General features: G+C 35.0%; 1 protein-coding gene across 2 annotated transcripts; it reads left to right on the plus strand.

The window, feature by feature from the left end:
• The first annotated feature begins 4,438 nt into the window (after positions 1–4,438).
• LOC136240556 (uncharacterized) lies at positions 4,439–15,948 on the plus strand. 2 transcript variants are annotated; one of them, XM_066031550.1, is made up of 12 exons: positions 4,439–4,634; positions 7,795–7,952; positions 8,147–8,268; positions 9,994–10,107; positions 10,166–10,231; positions 10,632–10,700; positions 10,762–10,909; positions 11,294–11,476; positions 11,542–11,637; positions 12,861–13,232; positions 13,284–13,361; positions 14,939–15,948. In XM_066031550.1, the coding sequence occupies exons 2-12, from the start codon at positions 7,802–7,804 to the stop codon at positions 15,784–15,786; spliced, it is 2,247 nt and encodes a 748-aa protein (XP_065887622.1). In that variant the 5' UTR covers positions 4,439–4,634; positions 7,795–7,801; the 3' UTR covers positions 15,787–15,948. The 2 variants fall into 2 exon arrangements, with proteins under 2 accessions (XP_065887622.1, XP_065887623.1); XM_066031551.1 differs by having other exon boundaries at positions 7,795–7,917; positions 8,157–8,268.
• The last annotated feature ends 806 nt before the right edge of the window (positions 15,949–16,754 follow it).

The raw sequence follows: 16,754 nt of genomic DNA on the forward strand, positions 1-16,754 counted from the left end.
CAACATACATACAAGTATACAAATTATTAAAAATAATTGCTAGTTTTTGTTTCAACTGATCAATATCATTGGAGTCAATCACATTTTGGGGTAGATCATTCCAGATTTTGATTGCCAAAGGAAAAAAGGAGTACATATAAGAATCAATCTGTGTCTCCTGTTCATACAGGATCTTTAACTCCCGTGTTTCCACTACTTGGGATGTAGTTGATCTGTTTACCTGTTGAGAAGCCATGTATAATTGTTTAGTTTTGTATGTAGTTTATTATTATTTTTTGGTCTTGCCAGGACTCCATACTTTTTAGTAATAACTTGGTAACCCTGAGACTGGACTCCTGACCCCTTGTAATTATTTGCTCATGTAATTGTCAATTATTATGACGTTTATCTCTCTTTAACTAATAATACAAGAGTAATTGTAATTTGTAACTTTTAGAGTGATTATAGGAGTAGTTATTAGCATATAGCTTATTGCTTTCATCCTTTATTATACTACACTCTTAGATATAGCTATAGTGCACCAAGGCATGTACTTGAGTAAATGAAAATTTGCCACATTTTTGCATAATTGTCCGTATATGCAGCAAACACACATGAATATAATTAAAATGTACCTTAAAACAAGTATCAGGCATAATTACCATACAAAAATTAATTAAAATTCTTCAAATTTACACTGATTGCTGGTCTGAATTAATTAGAATTTGGGCCATTTTCAGTGGTTTTAAATTTTTTTATTTCTGCTTCCAACTATAAACAGATATTGCAAAATCTGCTTTATAAGAAATTTAGCCCTACCTGTTATGCACACATTGGTATCAATAAAATTTTTATTAGCAATTATCTGTGGGAGGAGAAACGTTTTTATGAAATTGCCTAAAATGGATGTTTTCTCTTACAAAGTATTTATCGTAGACAAATTTTACAATTTGCTCTGATAGATGTGTTGAGGTTTTGACTAGTTGCCCATGGATATCAAGATGTTGAAGATTTGAAGTAATACCAAAACGTAGATACAAAAAATCCAAAATGCAGTAAAATCCAATTAGCGTCCAATTAAAACAAGTTTCCATAGCAACCAACACTTCAGAGGGTAGAGTTACTTGAGGTACTTGTATGGCAAAATTTCTAGATGACAAGCTTAATTGATTACATTATTGCAGCACAAAATGTAAAAATCACATTTTACTCAAGTACATGCTTTGGTGTACTATATGAAGGGATTTCACCGTTTTATCATGTTAGCTCACATGTTAGGGATGTGTGTTGTGCTTTTGGAAAACAATGAATTATGATAACCACATCAATTTTTCAAAAATCTGAGTAAAAAACTGCTAATCAAGTTTCATTGGCCCAAGTTGTTCAAAATTCTTGTTGTAGCTTGAGTTACCACATCTGATTTTGGAGTCCGTTCGATATTAGGTGAGTTACTCCTTGAAATTATCACTGCATGGTCACTATGGCCAAACATTTTCTGCGATCAGATTTTCAATCTTACACTTATTATATATGTGACCGGAGCGCAAAAAGGGTCTTCCACACACATCCAATTTATAAACTTTGGCAATTCATAACTTCAGATTGGAAAACGTGTTTGCCTTGACATTTGGACAGTAGTGAGTACCAACATAGGGTAACGGATGGCGAAAGTTTCAGGTTTGTATCTTTCTTGAACACAAAGTTATGATCTTACAAGTTCATAGAATTGGATGTGTGTGGAAGACCCCTTTTTGCAAATCCGGTCACATATTTGCTAATTATAAAACTCAAATTAGCTATATGAGTATAGTACAATATCTACACATATTAGAGATCTTAAGTCATTGAAGGTAATTATAGTACTATCAATTTGTAACTTGTTCCACAAGTGAATTGATTGGGGGAAGAAACTGAATTTATAAGGATCAACTGAGCTGAGGGCTGGACAAATTTGATACTATTTCCATGTGTAGTACTAATGGCAGGTGTAATATAATTTGGCATTTCTAGTTCAGCAAGTCCATGTAATTAAAATTTAAAAAACATTAGTAATCATAATTCTTTGTGTTGGCATTATACTGATTTCATATTAAGGAATATTTAATAACTGGTACACTGTAATCTGAGACAATAAAGTGTGCTGCTCGGTTTTGAATAGCTTCAAGTTTGTTATAATGCCTTGTGAGTGTGGTGTCCAAACTGTCGCAGCATAATTAAAGATTGGTTTGATAAACATGTTGTAAGCATCCAGTTTCACTTGTTTATGGCAGGATTTCAGATTTCGACGAATAAAGGCGAGTGTGAGGTTTGCCTTTTGACAAGTGGTATCAATGTGGTGTTTAAAAGAAAGCTTAGAATCAAGCCAAATATTTGGCTTCAGTGACTGCAGCAAGTTTTTGTCTGTGCAAAAAGTACTCGGATATCAATGAGTGTTGTTTTAGTGTAATGGTTAACGCTGTACATTTACTAATGTTAAATTTTTGGAGCATACTAGTAGTGACCTCGGACCATTTTTAATATTTGCATATGTTGAATATTTTACATTCCAGGTTTGTAATAGAACCATTAGGAAAATCAGATCTGAAAATGGAACTTAAATATCTTATTCCTTTGTCACTTTATGGTACAAAATGTCTCACTGTGTATGAGATTTTTGTACAGGATTTTCCAATAGGAAAAAATGGCACCACAACTTTAGTATGTTGTAACTTTCATAAATTTAAGGATATGAGCTTGAACATTTTACCACAGAATGATGAAGAAATGTGCATGTCAAATTGGTATTATAAGCCACACCCACCAAAATAATACCTCAGCAATTGTGTCATACATGTGTATGGTTATACAATATATTATTTTGCCTATGCATTTTACTTGCTTTTGCAGTGGATATTTTTTGAATTTCTGTTGCCTAGTAACAGTTGCTATGGTTGTTGGGTTAATTTGCAATAGGACGGATGGCTAAATCTGACCACAATGCAATTGTGAAAGCAATTGTGAAAGCATGCATGCGAATATAAGAAAGTATGTTACGAAAATCATGTTTACGATTATATACTAAGTGTATCATGCTGCATCCCTGCAGCCAAATGGCTGACAACTGAATTTAAGTATGTCACGCACGGAAGATGTGTGGTGAGTTCATAATGATGCAACCTGCTATATTTCAACTTGGGCCATGCATATAGCATTGATTAACCATAGACCAGCTGTATGCAAAGTTAGCTATAAAGGCAAATGAGTGTTCAGGACTGGAACTGTGTTGAAAATAACACATAGCCACAAAACTACACAAATTTTCCAAATTGTGTAACAAACTAACAGACTGCAAAAACAACCTTTAACCTGTTGTACGTGATTATACAAATGGGCTTTGTTCCCCGACTAGACATTGGGTGACCTGCAGTTCGAATCCTGGGGTTGGAGGGATTTTTTTTCCTTACTTTGGCCCCTTTTCTGTTACACCTTTCCAGCTATAAGTCATTAAGTCAAAGTCATTGAAATTAGGTTAGGTAATCCTAAGGCTGCAGCACATGTTGCTGTAGACCTTCAGTGCTGGTCACTGTAAAGTGTTAATAATAATAATAATAAATAATAAATATTGAACCATTCCATTATAACCAACCAACACCTGCCAAGAACTATCATCTAAAAATGTACTCAGCATTAGATATAGCTACACTTACACTATCACGAAAAAACATATACTGTAGGTATAGATACAAATCGGTACTTTCACTTCTGTCATATTTCGTGAGGCCAAACTCAAGAATTATCAGCTCAATCATCCTCATTTTGAAACCAGCGCCTTTTTTACCCCAAGAAGTATACGTAATCCGCTAATATAAGTGCAGAAAAGGCCATGAACCGCAATAATTCACTTCTACAGTACAAATTTCCGTACGAAATAATTTCTATTGAAAAAGTATGGTAGCTACGCGAACCGTGACTTTAGCTTTCATAATAAATGAACGGAATTTACGGGTTAAGTTTTAAAGCACACGCAGCTCCTACAGATTGCTAGTAGTCTACAGCTGTAGATAACAAACGGTGCAAGTTTCTAAAAGTACCAATACCACTTTGCATAGGAGGTGTAAAAATGGTAGGTCCGAGGTCGCTAATAATAGACTCAAACCTACTGCTTTTCCCTGTCCCTATATAGTATCCGTTTTCACCGTCCCCTGTCCCCGTTCCGGTTTTACTCCACCCCTAATGTCTTGAATTCTTAACTGAAAACCGATGTATATCTACCAATTGCAAGCTCGAAACTTAATTCAAGTTAGTATGCAATTTGGATCGGACTTTTAAATGCACTCCACAAACACTGAATATTTTTGATTGGAGTGTGTTTCGTATAATTAATGCTACTTGGCGCCCGCCGTATATAAACCACACTATTTCATGCACGATAGCGCAACGAGTATCGCGAGGGCAAGCCGAAATATTCAAACCACAAAGTATAGCCAGTCACCTAGGTTGCTTCCGGGATTATCCACGCCAGGTTCATTATGCTGCAGAGCATTTAGTGAGCACAGCCGCTATACTTATTATAATTTATGTCATTTGAAAGATTCCCGTCGCCGTACGCAATTTAAGTGTTCTGACGACTGAGTAGTTAGCCTCGCGTAGACAGCCATATAGACTGTCAGACATTGGTAAGCATAACTGTTGGTAAGTGATATAGCTACGCGTATGCCGTATGAATATGAACTCTGGTTTACCAGACTCTTCTTAAACACATGTAGCTTTTTCAATTTTTTTTTATTAAGTAATAAACGCTCAAACAGTGGGCAGAGAGGCAAACGTAGCTAGCTAGCTAGCTATATTCAGCTATTATATTATATATATATATATTTTTTATATTGTTATTGATTAGCAAAACCCATTGGGTAAATCGCTAATGTACAAAAACAAAATTTTAATGTCTATGCATTTTGCAAACGGTTCTTGAAAGTAAGTAAGTCTATATTGTCAAGATCTTCCATATCTAAATTGTTCCAGTCTGGTATTGATCTTGGTAAGAAAGAGCTATAGTGCACGGCGCACTGTAAAAATTAGTAATGAATTTTACTAATTATACGCTTTATAGTTTGTGGACTATTTAGCACCTGAATGTAATTCACCACAGTTATTGGTTGCCTATAATTCCAGTATAGTTCTCAGAAGCTGAAGATTCTAGGTATTATAGCTGTAGTGGTAAGTCAGTAACATTTCTATCACAGGCATTCTAAAATATGTGTATGGCAACTATTCACAGTCCTTATTTGGAGTGTATCAGTATATTTGATGTATGCCAATAGATTATGGGTGCATGCATGGTACTGTGCATATGCAAATACACTTCACAGTAACTTTAGGTGTAAAATACAGTAAAATTTTGACAAAGTTCTATATTGTGTGGAGACATGATACTGTTTGTATATACCTGTAAGATTCCTCCAATCTGTGTATAGCTAGGAGGTTAAAGTTCCAAGGTGCAATTCCAGTAAATACCTCTTTGTGCACTCTTGACTGACATATAACCATGCATATAAAAGTGACATACTTTACTTTGGTGAACTTGCAATGCTGCCTCATTCCTCCTTTTTCATTTTATGACTAACCTAAGATTCCATTTCTTAACAATAACTATAGTATGTCAAACAAATAAGGATGTTACAAAACTTGATATAATTATAGCTTGTACGTATCATTTTTGTTGCAGATGTAGTAATTGTTATAACGTAGCAATTTCTCGGTACTTTAGTTTTGTAATTAAGTAAATTAAGTTTTTAACTTTTTCGGGCTGCCAACACGGGTTGTTGGTTGACCCTCAATACGTTTAGTGTATTGTAAAATATTAATAATAATAATAATAATAATAATAGCAGTAGTCTAAATGAGACTATATAAGGAAATGTTTAGCTAAATGCTTAACTTAAATAATAGCTTAAGCACCAATTAAGGAAGTGACTAATGTCAATTGTAAATAACACATTTCTGGTATTTATAGTAACTATACCTGTTATGAATGGTCCACAAAAAGTGATTAGTATGTTTTGATGAGTTGCATATTTGGAATAATGTTATGTCCAAACATCAAGGTCCTTCCACGACTGTTAAATCCAGAAACCATAATAGATAATAATGCTGTAATGGCATAGCTAGCTTTCATGAATACCAGAGATTGGGGTTTTGAGCTAACAGCAACAATGCATGCAAATTTATTTTTATTCATTAAGGTTTAAATTTACAGTGCCAGTGCTGAAGATCACTTGGTCCTACAACCTATTAAAATGAAAAAAATATAGTATCAGTTGTCGATCCAATGAAAGGTTTTCAAATTTTACTAATTATTTTCCCAAGCACCACCTCTATAATGGCATGTATATCCCTAGCCAGTGAAACCATACATCAATGAGGACTGTATATTATGGTAGTACTAATCTACCATAGAATTTGGTAAGGTGATTAGTTCAAATGAAGGTGTAAAAAAAACTGCATAAGAAGCCACTTACATCAAGGAAGTTAACAGTACAGATTTGTTTTGACTTGTGTCAGTAACTAGACATTATTACCTTATATACTGCCAGACTGTGATCGCAAAACCAATTTTAGTTCAAAACAATACTACTTTGCTATAAATATAGCAACCTAAAATGCACCATTCAAACTATGCATATTTGAAAGCTCAGAGGACTGCATGGACTGGTGAACCATGCAACTAAATATTTTCAGTTTTGCCTGTGTTTTTGCCAGCACTTCATTGTATATACAATGTATGTAGCCTCTCTTTGCTATTTTGCAATCCATTTACAAACTGATTCAGCTATACAGGTTTTCTATGTATATATGTCATACAGTACAGTAGTACTGTATACTGTACTGTATGTTAGGGATCATGGAGGCTTATAACTTCTCACAAAAATATTCAGCTTCACATTATGTTCATGGCAGTGAAAAATCAAGCCTGTATAGCCTTAGCCTTAGCCATTATTAAGTTGTGCTTTCCAGTCTGAAGGTATCATGCAGGCAGATAGTTATAATCAGTCAGATATCAGAACATTACACTGAATAAACAAAATTATAATCTCCAATTTATTGGAAGTATTTTGGGTCATATATACTTAAGGCTCTTTTGGACTTGGTTATACGTAACCAATATATATACTGCCTATAGGCACTAGATGTCATTTCAGCCCGACAGGACTGAAATGACAGCCCAACACTTCAGCCCAACTGGATATGGACTTGCTTTTTGTATCTTTCGTGTATCTTTGATGGCAGTGTAAGGTGTCAATTCATGGTAACACGTGCTTATGGCTTCCCTATGTTTATAGTTAATGGAACTCATGTGCATTTCCCTAGTGACTGCAGAGGTACTTCTCATACTGTTTTTAATTTGTACTGTTGTGTAAAGTGTTGAAAATATAGTGGTTAAAATGAAACATAGTGGCCAGTCTCCACTTTTCAGTGATTGATAGTTGAGGTGCACATTTAGATGAAAGCATTAATTCTGTTGTCATTCTTTTTTGATGTGGTATGCATGGTTACAAAAAATAAGCAAGAGTGAATAATAAGGAAATTACACTCTTGGTATAAGGTAAACTAGTTCGATTATCATAGAAATAAATATTAGTGGAAAAAGGAAGGTCGCCTACACCTGAAGATATACTAGTGGACATTTAATCTCTAATTCAGTCATGCATATAGACTGAAATAGGGATGAAACATCCACTGGTATTGATATCTTCAGGTGTACATAGACGATCTCCCTTTTTAAACTATATGTACTTTTATTTTTATGATCCCTAAAATTCTAACTTTACTATATAGCTAGCTGATGGACAAGAAAATGGATTACATTGATGTCCAGGAAGTCACAGATGAGACTAAATCTTTGAGTGGTACTAATTCACCTCTTCAGAATGCAATACAACAAGAAAAGGAGGTGCAAAAGTTAGCAATAAGATTTGCTGCTACTAAAACAAATGGTAATAATCAGACATGTGCATTGCATGAAAGACACAGTTAAGTGAAGCCTTTTTCAGCCAAACACTTTCATGACTTCATTATGCAGGTGGTTGCATGTATTAGGCAGATCAGGTAATTCTTGCAAAAATCACACTGTTGCTATAGTTTAATGTAATGCATTTTCCTGTATACGAGGTGCTAACTCTTCTTGTAGCCTTGGCTAGTATGTTGCACTGGAGCAAAGGACAGCAGAACCAGCTGTTTAGCAAAATAATTGGAAAAGCAGCAGAATTAAATTGGATGTGGGAGAAAATATTGGAAGAATTCTGCAATCAGGTATGTAATATAGAAATTAATATAAGAGCTTAAGCTATACAATAGCTTGCTTGTTTATTTTAAAAATTATTAATGAAGTAGGGTTCCAGTGATAAAAAAGTAGTGAAACAAGAAATAGCATAATGGTAGCTAACTGGTCTATGCATGTGGGAAAATCCCTACATTTACATGTTTCCACCATCTGTTCAATGAATTTTTAATTGCACAATTTTTTGTTATAGCATAGCTATGATATGCACATGTAGCTGTGACTGCTTTTTTACAGCATCTCGATTTCTCTATCTGCTGAGCTATACACAGGATTGGTTCAATGCTGTGTTTTGCTAACCACTGATTACTGCTAGGTCTTTAAGAGCTGTGAGCATTTGATTAATTAAGGATATGGCCCGATGCGGATGTTTTATAGGTGCATCTATTCCCTTAAACGCTTCAAAGAATCTTGTAGTGTCTAACTATACCTCCTTTAAGGAAAGTGTCGATAAAAGTAACACCTCGGCATGGTTTCCTTGCATGGATTTGAAGAAGGTGACCATGACATTGAAGATACTGTAAAAGGAATGGCAGAGTGTAGAAGGCAGACACTTGTCGGAACCAGAAAGACACATTCCACCAGTGAGTTTGTTATTATGGTGTGAAATGGTGGCCGTGTGCTGCTTCATTTTTCCTCTAGCCTTTGGGCAGGCAGGCAGGCAGACTATAAATTTCAAGTTTTAGCAACTTTCAATATCCAGCTGTGTGCAAGCATTTCGTGCTTGTAATTTATGTAAGATTATTTCATTAACGTGACTTTTATTGTGTATGATTTTTCTATGATGGCTTTTAGAGGCGTGCAGCTACAGCATTTTGGGTGGTGCCCATTATTTTAGGAGGAACCCTACATAACAGTACTATGCCATACTGTTTGACAATTTTGTGTTTACAGATGGAGAAATGAAAGTAACAAATTGTGTTAGTAGATATTTAGGGAAAGAAGAGAGATGGCATAAGATATGGGCTTGCAAAACAACAATTCCCTTGTGTCATTTACTGTATAGGTGGAAATTTCCAAGGGGCAAAATTTTTGCAAATTTTGTGAGTGATGACAGCTTTGTGAAAACATAATCATAGGCTATATGTATCACTGTCGATTGTTTCATGAACTTTGTGATTGAAAATTGAAAATTTTGTCCCTCAAAAATTTCCTCCTATATTATTATGATGACTACATGTGGGCTGGGAATCTTTGCTAAAAGAATGTATGGATGTCTCTGAAATGATATTTGTTTAATGACATCAGTCAGCTAAGAATATAGTGTAGCACTATTATGTGACCGGGCCTGCGATAACAGGGCATGTAGGCACATGATTTTTGCCTACTTTTTCAAACTTCCATCACTCATAACATTTTGTACCATTATGCTACGGCATTGCAATTTTTAGCTTGCGGTAAGCATTTAATTGGCATCATGATGCAAATTACAGAATGGAAATTATATTTTTCCAGTACTAAGATATGACCTGTAGAGTGATGGGATGTAGTTTGTGCCCACTGCCCTGTTTTCGCAGGCCCGGTCACATATATTCATTGTTTCGTTTTTGACATTACAATGCAGATGAACCCTGTGTTGCTTTTAGGGTGTGTTACTTGGTGATTATTGTATCATGTGTTGTCTAGACTAGCTGATTTATTTAGTACTTTCCATATTCTTGAATGTATCTATGATAATTTATTCTTCATATGCATAGTATGCTAAATATCAGCACCATCTTGAGCTACTGTTTGAGGCTGAAAAAGAGATAGATGACCATAACAAGAAATTGATGGTTAACCATTCCAGGATAGCCAAAGCCAGAAAACAGGCATGCATGTAATTCCATGTGATGAAGTAGTATCAAACTGTTTGTTTGTTGTATGTAGTTAGAAGCAGCTGTGAAGAAAGGTGATGAAGCTCACGCTACAGCACATGAAGATGAGTTGAAAACAGTTTAGTTTTATTTTGTTTACACTGCACTTTATATATTATACTAAGGCTGTGCGATAATGAAAAAAACCTATAATTATTTCAATAACAAAAACAATTTTATCTCTATAATAAAATATTGCCATAAAGTAGTTTTCCAAGTACTGTTTTGTGTAATAATAATTGTATAAGGCTAATATCTCTTGGAAAAATTATTTTTATTCAGCATTACCACAGCTGATTGTGACCTTACTCACAAGAGTACTATCTGCCTGCTTCTAATGTACAATAGCGTACGGAGATTTACTGTTATCTTGAGATATCAATAATAGATAGTTCATTATCTTTATCAAGATGATGACATGGGTATCATGTTATTGTTATTATTGTACAGCCCTATATACTCTTCTACATGTATTTTAGCTGTCATTGCAGTATTCTTCAATGAAACTGGACTTACAGTCTCTCAAAAATGGCCTGGAATTAAAAAAGGTATCCTCCTTTATAATTATTATGTACACATTAAGTAGTGTCAAAACACTTGCTCTTATAGGTGGGTTACATACAGGGAGCACTAAGAGAACAAGCAGATGCTTTTATCAACTTGGCTGGAAAATGTCAAGCCATCTTCACTGCTCAGTGTGGTATGACAGTGATTATTCCTCAAAATAGTGATAATACATCTGCTGCCAATCATCAGAGTTAGTTCTGTCAACATGTATATATATATCTGCACTATAATGCTTGCAACTGTATACTGCAACATTGTAAGTTCAGTACCATGTACTTGTAACCTATTTTACGTGATGAGGGAAAACGTAAACTCCTGAATGTTATTTTTGAATGGAGGAACATTCTTAGGCCTGAGTCAAATATGCTCTGCCCAAACTGCTTTCAGGAATTTCCCAAAATTTTCACCTATTATGCTCTTCAGTGTTTCCATCATACTTGCATTTTGCTCCTAAGTTTGCAACATTTTTTACAATTATCTTGGAACATTTATACAGTGAATGTTCTATTGCTTACATGCAATTGTAAGATAGATAATATAGTTATAATCACACAATTATTGCATTGTCATCTAGCCACAGTTTTCCATGAGAATGTTCACAACCTTGTTAACTGCCTGAGTGAAAAGTTAGGAATGGTTGCACCACATGAAGGAGGAGTTGACCTTGAATTTGATGCTGGTTCTCTGTTGCTATCATCAGGTGATGATATTGTGATGAATGGATTGAATTTGGACCCTGCTATGATTGATCATTCAGGTATATGATTATATATTAGCAGTTACATTTGCTATGATTGATGTAACATTGTGCGCCATACTTAGACAACAATGAATTGCCTGTACCTCCAAGAAACAAACAACCATTGAATTATCCATCAAGTGGAAGTGTACATTCAAAAGCAGACAAAGAAAATCCCTGTGAGTTATATAAAATGATACACTTACCTAAGGTCATAAGCAGATCTGAAGGGAGGCCAAGGAGGGTCCTCCCCCTGCCCTTCTCTTGCCCCCCTTGTACTTACAGGACCATATTGACACAATAATCATGCATTCGCACTGTATTCAGAAGTACAGAAAGCCTATGGACAAATAGAGGGTAAAAGTTATAAATGCACTATATAGTTAAAACTGCACACTGTGAAGAAAGTGAGGCAAATTTGAATTTTTGTATTAAGATCGAGATACTCTAATAAAGCAGTCACTACTCTAATAGAACAGTCACAATTCTTATGTCATTGGTTGAAAATTTTGCAATAGTATCTTATTTTGATTTAGTACACTTTACCATCAAACAGGTTTTATCTCATGATCAGATAAGCTAACTAATATGCTTTGTAAAGCATAGCTACACTTTGCTAGCTAATTAAATAGCTATCAAAAATGATCCCAATGAAAAATTTCCTACTATAGTCTCTGAAAGTGTATGCCCTCCATTCATCTAACCATACCAAATAAATTTATGTAATGAATATAACTTGTGTACTAGAGTTCCATTCTTCTCTTCTTAACATTACAACATCTTGCCCCCTCAGCCCCCTTCCCCCTTCCCGATAGTGTTTCCTAGATCCATCTATGTGCAAGGTAACTCAAGCAGATCATGATTCTGTACATACAGTTAAGCTAGAGTCCTACCACATACCAAAAAATCCTTTAAGATATATAATAGTATAGGCAGTACCAGTGGTGACTTTTCCTTAACCTTGACACTTTGTATGAAAACTTGCAGATCCAGCAGCATTTTATATTCATCACCAGGAAAAGTATTTGTGGGTTTCTATATGGCTGTTCTATTAGAATATTTGTCAATAGAATTTGCTTAATGAACAGTGTACTGTAATTTGGTCATAACCAAAGTGCACTAAAGTATTGGTAAATGAATAACTTTAAACTTCACCTCAGCACAAGTATAGATAAAGCTGTTAAGCGCAGTATTTAAATACTCATCTTCTTTGGTGGTTTGAAATCATATAGTAACTTTTGAGTTTTCTTTCAAGCCTTCAGCTTAGCATCAAACAATATCATTGATGCCACTGGGCATTGTGTCTGATAAACCTTTTAAAATCAAGATTATTAAATATGTTATCATGGGCACAAAATTTGATCAGATTGCTAAACGCTTTTTGTCTTAATGTTTTCTACAGTGATGGGTACTACAGACAATCAAGGATACGTCATTATCATGACTAGCTCCGAAGAATGCAATGATTATGAAGATGATACATATGTCCTAGAATGCACCACAAATAGCACCAGAGTATATGAAGACATTGAAGCACCACTAAGCATCATAAATGACTCTGAAGATTATGAAGACATTACAGAATACCAACAAGGCATACATAGCTCTCAAAACCAAAGTGACAATACAAGGATGAAGTATGCTACCATTGCAGGAAACTCAGATGCAAAGGATAAGATCCAAGGAATGTCTCATAGCTATTCAGATTCTCATTTGGCTTACACCAGTGCTCATGAAGTGAAATCTAGTGAATTGCCAGTGATAAAGCGTTCAGGTTTATTATCGTGAATAGCTGTGTTAGTCAATTACTTGTGCCTTGATTTAGGACTTCCTGTACCACCTACAAAGAGTAGAAAATCATTGGAAATTCCATCATGTGGAACAACAGACAAACAGAATACTTGTGAGTTACGTATATAATGCCTATGTAATAAGTTACTGTAATTCGCTTTATCTTCATGCAAAAAAATTCTTGTAAAAACATTTTCGTATAATTTACGTGAATGACTGCTCTATTAGAGTAATTCGATCTTATGTAAAAATTTTTGCGTGAGAAATTTTTGTACAAGTTTTGCATATGAAAATTATTTTACAACAAAAAAAAGCAAATTACGGTATGGATTTTTCACAACATAGAAGTAATGATATTACATAATTATGTTTAAACATAAAGATGATTCTTCATTGCAAAGGTAAACCTTTTGATATAGACAGCAATATCTGAACAATTCAAGATGCTATATGTGATGTAAAAGGGCATGCATATGCACTTGACAGCAGACAGTTTCTTTTTGCAGCATTAGCTCAGAAATTTCATAATACCATACAACAAGAAATTTTGATGGGAGGACGAGTTGACTAAGCTAAAAATAGATTTATACTGGTAGATAGCTGAACAAACTTGATTCTGTTGCCACATTTAGCACTTGGTGTAAGTAAGTATGATGTAGTTCAGTAGCTGCACGGTAGATTAAATGATGTAACATGAACATCTTTGCTCCTCAGTCAGGGAGATTTTCATAAACAATCAAAATATTTTCCAACGGAAGTGAATTGCCTAATAGAACAGTCATTGTATTACCATTATTTGCTTGGTTAAACACCACACCTTCAATAGTAGCTGCACTCACGTGGTGCAATGATTTTGATTTTGAAAATAAGGGCTTCAACATTGTTTTTGAGCATTGAGTCAGGGGCGTACGTAGGAATTTTGAAAGGGGTTTCCACTATAGCTAAGTGACTGTTATATTAGACTATTGCCTGACTGCTTTATTAGAGTATCTTGATCTTTTCACCACAATCACAAGCTATAAGTGTTGCTGTTGTGTGAGAAACTATTATTTAACTAAGATAAAAGTTTGCAATGTGTCCTGTTCCATGATAGATTCTGGAAACCTCAAGTTTCAGCTTCTTAATGTTTCAAGCAGTGTGTAAAATCCAAAGGGGTTTCCTGAAACCTCTGGAAACCTCCTCGGTACTCCCCTGTGAGTGGTGGTCAAATTTGAATAGTCACTGTGTTGGTTTTTAGAACGAAGGTAATAAATGTCATGGCATTTAACCAAGTATATACGGTATGTTTGAATTCAAGTCACAAAGCACTTGTTGAATTTTTAGGTAATAGCACTGGCCTAACACTGACATATCACCCTTTTTATAGTTCAAATGTCTAAGTAATGACATTATAATTGTATAAACGTCTCATGTACAATATTAGTGTCCTACAATTCGAGTAATGTAGCTTAATAATCTATGGCTCTGTCTTATTTTATATAATTTCCTATACATGTTGTACTTATTACACTTACAAAAATACCTAGGTGCATGTACCCACGCCACCTCTGATATGACCGTGACGTAGCATGCATATTCACCAGCTGTGAAGTAAACACTATTGAGTATTGTGCATGCATATTAAACAAATCTCTCCAGGCTATATAACAATCAAAGCTAAAAATTGACATTATTAATTTTTTTCTGCAGTGAGACAAAGTGGTACTACAAGTGAAGGATACAATATCATGACTAGTGCCAATGAATGCAAGGATAATGAAGATGATGTATATGTTATAGCAAACATCACAAACAACACTGGAGATTACGAAGACATTAAAACACTGCTAAGCACCACCGATGACTCTGAAGAAGTTTATGAGGATATGACAGACTACCAACATAACTTTCAAAACCAAAGTGACAATGCAAGGCCTAGGATGAAGTATGCTACCATAGAAGCAGACAAGGATCACGCTACCCAAGGAATGCACCATAGCTATTCAGATTCTCATTTAGCCTACTCCGATAATAATGGCTTTACTACATCCCCGTCCTCAAATTCCAGAAAGTCAAATTCTGATCAGATGCATCCCCAGTATTCTCATTTACAAGATGCATCCATTTCTCCACCTGAGCACCAACATCCCAAGGTGTTGTCTGATGAGATTATGAAAACTGAAAAGTCTATAGCTAGTCACAAAGTATATCCTACAGTTACTAATCTAGGTCTTCCTCCCATGAGAAACAGAGTACGCTGCTTGGAGACTACACAGTTTATGTCACCCGTATCCACTTTGTCTGCCAATGATTTCAAACACGTTAAGTCAAGGTCAACTGCAGATATTTCCCGCATTGATGACTCGTCATCTCTTCATCAATTGACACTTCCAGTCAATATGCCAAAGTCATGTAGTTATGATCAAATAAACCTACTAGATATTGATGATGATTACTCCTTTATAGCATACTCCCCAACCTCAGAAAATGATGGAACACTATTGAGAAAAAATTTTGAGAAGTATCTCCAACTTTCTCAAGCCACCCCTGGTGATTAGCCATGTTAGCTACTTTAAACTGCAACACTGAGATTTTGCTTATTTATATAATTTGTTTGGTGCTAGGTATTATGTTGTGTATGTAGCTATGCCTGAGAGCAATATACGATAAATAAACATCATGTGAATTTTCCTCAGCCCTTGTAGCAAAATGAAAGTAAAATAAACCCGCTAACTGTAGTTAAATCCAAGAACGGATGTCTTCACTAAAATGAGCAACTTAGAATGAGGAACACATACAGTGCCACGGAACACATACAATAGGAAAACCCCAATCCTGTATATGATCTTGTAACAATTCCAAACAGCAGCAGCTGCATGAGCAGGCATATATACATTGTACAATATGTGCAATTGAGTGAATATTATACAGGTTTAGTCAAAAGTTAAGGTGGACATTTTGAGTGGTATTACAGGTAATTTACCATGTTGGTATCTACTCTGCACAACTTGAAAATGCTCTTAATCTTGGTCACATCTGGTGACTATATATACCTAAACCATTTTTAAGGTTTGCATATAGTAGGACTTTGCATTATTATATTATTTTGTTATGATGAATTATATAGAAAATTGACCAAATGATAGACATTGCTACGTAACATAGATTACAACTCGTGACCTAAAATATATGACACATCGATGCTGATGGCTTTGTCTCTATAATTTTATCATTTTTGAAAAATCTAGCTATTGGCATTTTCATTGCTACATAATACATAATAATATACCCTAATATTTGACTATAAACTGTTCAATACTATTCAACATATTTCTGTTGATAAGTCAGTTATGTAAAGTGAAAATAGTAAGGGCCCCAAGACAGAACTCTGAGGGACTCCTGACCAGGGCCGGCTCACTTTTTTAACATTGGGTGGGCCAAACTGTTATATTCTTGATAGGTGTAAAAGTCACTGCACACTGTGTTTGCAACATGCAAAGCATTTTGCCCTCTAGGGGGGTCTGGG

The sequence above is a fragment of the Dysidea avara genome, chromosome 12 (genome assembly GCF_963678975.1).
Source record: "Dysidea avara chromosome 12, odDysAvar1.4, whole genome shotgun sequence".
Lineage (NCBI taxonomy): Eukaryota > Metazoa > Porifera > Demospongiae > Dictyoceratida > Dysideidae > Dysidea > Dysidea avara.

Coding starts and splice junctions, on each gene's coding strand:
- LOC136240556 (XM_066031550.1), top strand. CDS start 7,802: ATGGACAAGAAAATGGATTACATTGATGTCCAGGAAGTCACAGATGAG. Junction 7,953..8,146: donor TGCTGCTACTAAAACAAATG/GTAATAATCAGA, acceptor CTCTTCTTGTAG/CCTTGGCTAGTATGTTGCAC. Junction 10,232..10,631: donor ATGAAGATGAGTTGAAAACA/GTTTAGTTTTAT, acceptor CATGTATTTTAG/CTGTCATTGCAGTATTCTTC.